The sequence below is a fragment of the Phyllopteryx taeniolatus genome, chromosome 4, assembly GCF_024500385.1.
Source record: "Phyllopteryx taeniolatus isolate TA_2022b chromosome 4, UOR_Ptae_1.2, whole genome shotgun sequence".
NCBI classification, from domain to species: Eukaryota; Metazoa; Chordata; class Actinopteri; order Syngnathiformes; family Syngnathidae; genus Phyllopteryx; species Phyllopteryx taeniolatus.
In genome coordinates, this window is record NC_084505.1 from 33,563,445 (window position 1) to 33,570,200 (window position 6,756).

The window sequence follows — 6,756 nt, forward strand, 5'->3', positions numbered from 1 at the left end:
TCAAGAAAGTTTCTGATAGCTGTGTATCACCTGTGGTCTAATCTGTCCGAGATGGCCAAGGGGTGGATGTCAGGTTGTGGTCGCGAGTTGGGTTCCACAGCGGCCTCACCTTATGACAAAGATCAAGAGGACTCCAATCTCTAAGAAGACCAACACAACCACCTCCTGCGACCCACACCACGCCCCTCCACACGCAGCATTTCCGCGATTCCCCCCCTCTTCTCACACAGCCTGCTGCATTGTCACAACAAGAGCAGCCGCCACCCTCCCACACCGCCAGGCCGTGCAGCCTCATCGATAGCAAAGCACCGCTGAACCAGATTTGAGGAGGTTAAGGCTGGGAGCTGAACATGGGAGGGGACACGGACGGTGCAGAAGATGCTTTCATTGTGGAAAGAAGGGACATTGGATAGACATTGGATCAGAGACTGTCCGAAGGAGGGGGGGGAAAAAGGGGGCTTTTGCACTCATGGTGGTGATCGATGATGTGGGACTCAGTTCGTCTGACCTCTGGTTGACCCCTGGCAGCCCCAAAGACAGAACAGCGCTGAACTGCTGATATACAGACACACACACGCATCCAACACTGCTGTTTCTTTTTATTTTTCTGCAATGAAGACGCGCTTGGCACTGATAACACTGCTCCGCTTAGGCCAGTTATTTAATTTACAGTCACCACCAGACATTCATATACACGCTTATGGAGTTAATGTATGCAACTATGAAGTATAATTGATAGATCCCTTTGAATTAGAAAGATGTCCTCCCCCTCTCCAACACCAGTCCAAATCGACAGAATTAGCATTATATTTCGATCTCTCACCGCTGTTGTTTGTTCTTTTGTTTTTGTTTTAGTAAGAAATGTAGAAGCATTTTGTTACTTGTAATTGTCTGAGGATATATTCCCCGCGTTAGATGTTGTAGATGTTTGATCTGGGACCTAAGGTGTCGCAGTTTGGAACTGCTTGAACAAATCCACACTAGATCGGGGATGGTGTAACTTGGCTCGGGGCCAAAGAAAAGGTGATCGAGGAATCACCTGAAATGTACGACGATTTGTAATTTTTCAAGGTTTCGAGAAACTATTCACTCGTGGATATTTGGTCTGGGAAAAAGAATTAAGAATGCATATTTTTAATTGATGATTGAAATTTTTAAATAAAGTTTTAATATTTTTTGGTTCCAGATAAATCCAAATTCTGGTTAAACTCATGGTTAATTCCACTTATATAAATAAATTAACACAAATGTGAAAAGCAAAATGTTAAATATTTTAAAAGGATTGTTATATGCTGCAATCTGCAGTCATGACTTTGCGCAGCTGTGTGTTGTTGTTGTTTTTTTAATGTAGTGTTGGCTGTGTGTATATGCGGAGCTGTGTGTCTTATGTGCACATTTCTCTTGAGGGAACTTCAGCGCGATTAGAAGAATGTAAGCCTTTGGTTATCTGTCGCCGCACGGCTAATTGGGCAACTTTTTTGTTTAACTTTGTCAAAGAACAGATTTTTCACAACACGCACACGTGCTTTGCATTGCGTCTTATTACAAATTGAACTTTATGTGCAATGTTCTTTTCCGCTTCCTTGACATTTCCCAAGTCTCAAGTCAAATCCCACGATTTGGGCTACAAGCAAATATGGGGTTAATCAGGAACTATCGCCGATTCAATTGAACCTAAACTGCCCATCCGCCAACACTGCCAGTCTCCACTTCGCACGGATGCTGTTGGCGATACCTGTCCAATATTGGAGTCGATACCCCTTGGGGCAAATTCCGTTCGGTATTAACCACTTTTTAGTTGTCGAGAATGTTTTTTTTTTTTTGTATTTTGCTGAAGTGAGCATGGGTGGGATGATGTGTCACTTTATCAAAAGGGGGGTGTGGGTGATGTCTGGAGTTGTTTTTGTTTTCTTTGTTTTGTTGGTTTCGTTTTTGGTTTTGTCTTGTTTTGTGCTCTGGAGTACAAAGGCAGTGGATTGTTTTATTTTTGTGCTTAGCAGCACAAGTCACGTCACACGTTGCATTATTAAGTTTCACACATAATGGATTGCCGCAAAATCTGAATTTATAGATTCACTTAGAGCCAATTCAACAGGCTGCAAACACAGCGCCGATATTAGCATTATTACAGTGATACATATGATGATTATTCTACAAACATCAAGGAACATTCACCTATTTGGGTTGACATATGAAGCAATATAGACTAAATTGTGCACATTTGTCATTACGTCAACATGGTATGATATAGTGGCTGTCCACATGCGGTATACATATTACAAATTATACAAATTACAAGACTTGTAGACTATAGTTTGAAAAAGGATAACAGGGGCCTTACTGAAATTGTTAGCTGATACGGGCATACAGTCAGCAAAGACATTTTAACTGTCGTTTGAAAAACTAAATTTCTAAATTTCAAACCCCCCAACCTTCAGATGAAAAAAAACTAATAATGGTACAGATTTTACATTTGGCCATGACAAATTGTTGCAGGTCCTGGATCAGGAATTATGCTTAACTAACCTGGACAAAAAATTCTGAGGCAGATTTTATCCAACGGAAGAAAGTCCTTCGATTGCCGGACTACTCAAAACCCCTCACTTGTTATTTACATGACCTCTTGTTGACAGACAGGTTTTTGGGGTAAAGGAAAAGTACCTAGCTGGATATTTTGTTGCACCCACATTTTTGTAATGTGTCTAGAGCACTTTTTATGTATTTACATTTAGTAATATTTTGATTATCAGTCTCAAAGATAATGATAGCATACAAATGTTATTAGTATAATGCTGATAATGGGTCTGACCATATTGACGCTATACTGATATTGTATATAATGAAATAACGATCAATGCGCTTACAAAATACTGTCTATATATGGTAGACATGTTTAAGTAAGAATTGAAGCAAGTGGTAGTAGCACAATTAACCAAAATTATTCTCAGAATTTTATTACGCGTGTGAGAGAGAGCGAGAGAGAGAGAGAGAGAGAGAGAGAAAGAAAGAGAGAGGGAGAGTCCTGTCCAAAAGTATTGAAACCGCAATGTCAATTCTTTTGTTTTTGTTGTAAACTGAAGACATTTGGGTTTCAGATCAAAAGATGAATATGAGACAAAAGTTCAGAATTCCGGCTTTTATTTCATGGTATTCACGAGATGTATTAAACAACTCAGGACAGAGCACCTTTTGTTTGAAGTCACCCACTTTTTAAGTGAGCAAAAACATTGGAACAGACATGATTCAATTAACTTAAAGTGAAAACCATTTAATATTTGGTGGCATAACCCTTACTTGCAATAACTGCATCAAGCCTGCGACCCATTGACTTCACCAGACTTGTATTCTTTGTTTGAAATGCTTTTCCAGGCCCATACTGCAACCACTTTCAGTTCTTGTTTGTTTCTGGGGGTTTCTCCCTTCAGTCTCCTCTTCAGGAGTTAAAATGCATGCTCTATTGCATATGTGTCAAACTCATGGCCCCCGGGCCAAATGTGGGGGGTCTGAAAGGCCTTAAAATAAGTTAATTGAGCAGTTTACACGTGTATTCAACATCAATTATATTTCCCATAATACATCGTTGCCTTACAAATTACCGCCAAGTGACGGTGTCTTACCACTAGGTGGTAGTGTACCCTTATCAGTGTAAAGCAGCTGTTTTATAAGTGGCTTGAGAAACATCTACAAATGATTCCAAAATATCGAGGAAGTGAAAGATTTATTCAGCTTTTTCAACAAAGATTGGAAAACGAATATCTATTTTTCTGCTGCTGTGTCCGTGAGTTTCTGTATTTATGCAGACAAATTTTTACAGTATTCACTATTCACACATTTCTCATTAGCAGGTGGTATTCCCTTTGTATTTTATACCAGGCCGATTTGTATTTCTAAAATGCTAACTCTGTCACCAATGTTCTGAGTATTGCAAAATTGTCAAGCGTAACAAAAAACTTGGAAAAAATGGGTTAGTCCAGTGATTGACTTGGCCAGTCTAAGACCTTCCACTTTTCCCCCCTGATTAAGTTCTTTTTTGTGTTGGCAGTGTGTTTTGGGTCATTAAAATCTATCTTGTTGCATGATGAAGCTTCTCCGATTAGTTTGGATGTATTTTTCTTTAAATTGCCAGACAAAATGGGTTGCCAACCTCCACAGGGAAGGGGTGAAGCTATTTATGTAGGTAAGTAGCTGCATTCAACACCATCATCCCCGAACTCCTCACCTCCAAGCTTCTCCAGCTCAGCGTCTCGCCTGCCATCTACCAGTGGATTTACAGCATCCTGACGAGCAGGACACAGCATGTGAGGCTCCACCTCATCTACACGCACCACCAGCACTGGGGCGCCCCAAGGATGTGTCTTCTCTCCGCTGCTCTTCTCTCTCAACATGAACAATTGCACCTCAATGCACCCGGCTGTCAAACTCCTAAAGTTTGGAGACGAGTGACGGTGACGAGTCTGTGTATCGACAGGAAGTGGAGCAGACACAACCTGGAGTTGAACATGCTCAAGACTGTAGAGATGATCGTGGACTTGAGGCATCATTCGCCACAGCTGCCCCTCACGGTCTCCAACTGACCTGTGTTAACCGTCGAGACCTTCAAGTTCCTGGGAATCACAGTCTCTCAGGACCTGAAGTGGGAGACCAACATCAACTCCATTCTCAAAAACACCCAGCAGAGGATGTACTTCCTGCAGCTTCTGAGGAAGCATGGCCTGCCACAGGACCTGTTGAGGCAATTCTACAGAGCATTCATCGAATCAGTCCTGTGTTCATCCATCACAATCTGGTTTGGTTCTCCCACAAAAAAGGACAAAGGACTGCAACGGACAATCAAAACTGCTGAAAAAATTGTCGGTACCTGTCTATCTATCCTTGAGGACTTGCACGCTGCCAGAACTAAGACAAGAATAGGCACTCATGTGCTTGAGAAGTATCTGCACCATTTAACATTGTTTCAGATTATCGCACTACAAGTCACTTTAAACTGCATAATTTCTTGAAGTCTCTGCACCATTTGCAAAATGGTCACTGCACCTTACTATTGTTCTAGTAGTCATTTCTGCTCTAAAGCGCTAGAGGACTCGGCAACATAAGCACAATTGTCCCCCAAAAAATTATTATCCGCATTACTACATTACTGGAAACCTTTTATTGGTCAGTGACTGTGTTTTTACGTTTTTATGTCTCAAAAGTATTCACTGTCAATTGATTGTCTGTTGTCATACTTAAGCGGCTCCAACTACCGGAGACAAATTCCTTGTGTGTTTTTGACATACTTGGCAAATAAAGATGATTCTGATTCTGATCACAATCCCCTGTTCGAAGAAGACTTCAAGAGAAGAAATATACAGGCCATTCCACAACATGTAAACCACTCATCAGCAAAAAGAATTGGAAGACCAGATTGGATTTTGCAAAGGACAGAGATGAGCCACAAAAGTTTTGGAACAAAGTTTTATGGACTGATGAGACCAAGATTAACCTCTACCAAAGTGATGGAAAGGGCAAAGTATGGAGAAAAGAAGGATCTGCTTATGATCAAACCACAGAAGCTCATTTGTGAAGCATGGTGGAGTTAATTTCATGGCTTGGGCTTGCCTAGCTGCTTCTGGAATGGTCTCATGAGTTTTTATTGATGATGTAACACATGATGGTAGCAGCAGAATGAATTCTGAAGTCTTAAAAGCCATTTTTTTCTGGCAATTTACAGAAAAAATGCATCCAAACTAATCGGGGAGAAGCTTCATCATCAAACAACACAATGACCTACGCCACCATATGTGAATGGATTGTGGATGCCTGGGCTAAGGTATCTGCTTTGACTGTTGCCCAAGCTTTCGCGAAAGCCGGCATCATTGCTGAACAGCCCCCCGGCAACGGGACTGACTCCGACAATAACGAGAGGGAACCCGGCATGTTTGATGGAGAACTTGCCCAGCTGTTCAGTTCGGATACAGAAGATGAGGACTTTGATGGATTTGTGGATGAGGATTGATAAAAAAATAACGTGAATACATTGTTAAATACTTCAATAAAGTACAACCGAACTCAGTTTTGCTCCCGCTGCCTTTTTAAAAACATACGCTAGCAAGCACGCAAGTGTATGTTTTAGCATGCATGCATGCTACCGTATGTTTTAAGCTAGCATATGTTTTACCATGCCTGCGCCTAATAATACGGTGTGCCTTATGTATGTGTTAAACACAGAAATAGACCCCGTAACTGAGACTGCGCCTTTTAATACGGTGCGCCTCATGGTCGTGAAAATACGGTGTGTGTGTGTATATATATATATATATATATATGTGTGTATATATGTGTGTGTGTATGTATGTATATATATATATGTGTGTGTATATATATATATATATTATATGTGTGTGTGTGTGTGTATATATATATATATATGTGAATGTATATATATTAATGTGATATGGTTTTGCTGTTTAATTGGTTTGTGCTTGAACAGTGGTGCTTTGTTGCAGGGAAGCTTCAAATGAAGTGAAGCTAAGGGTGTGTATATATAAGTATATGTGTATATATATATATATATTTTTTTTTTTTATTCACATATATATACACACACATATATATTCACATATATATATATACACACATTCACTTCAGGTCCTGAAAGACTGGATTCCCAGGAACTTGAAGGTCTTGACGGTTGACACAAGGCAGCTGGACAGCGTGAGGGGCAGCTGTGGTGAAGGATGCCTCCTGAAGTCCACGATCATCTCTACAGTCTTGAGC

At 40.7% G+C, this 6,756-nt stretch overlaps 1 protein-coding gene across 1 annotated transcript in view; it reads left to right on the forward strand.

Annotated features, from left to right (window-relative positions):
* vps37c (VPS37C subunit of ESCRT-I) overlaps positions 1–6,105 on the forward strand; it is a 153,955-nt gene extending 147,850 nt beyond the window's left edge. The window contains exon 5 of the mRNA XM_061771916.1: positions 5,711–6,105. Coding sequence (XP_061627900.1) covers positions 5,711–5,995 — 285 coding nt within the window. The 3' untranslated portion in view covers positions 5,996–6,105. The remainder of the gene's footprint in view (positions 1–5,710) is intronic.
* Positions 6,106–6,756: the final 651 nt, after the last annotated feature.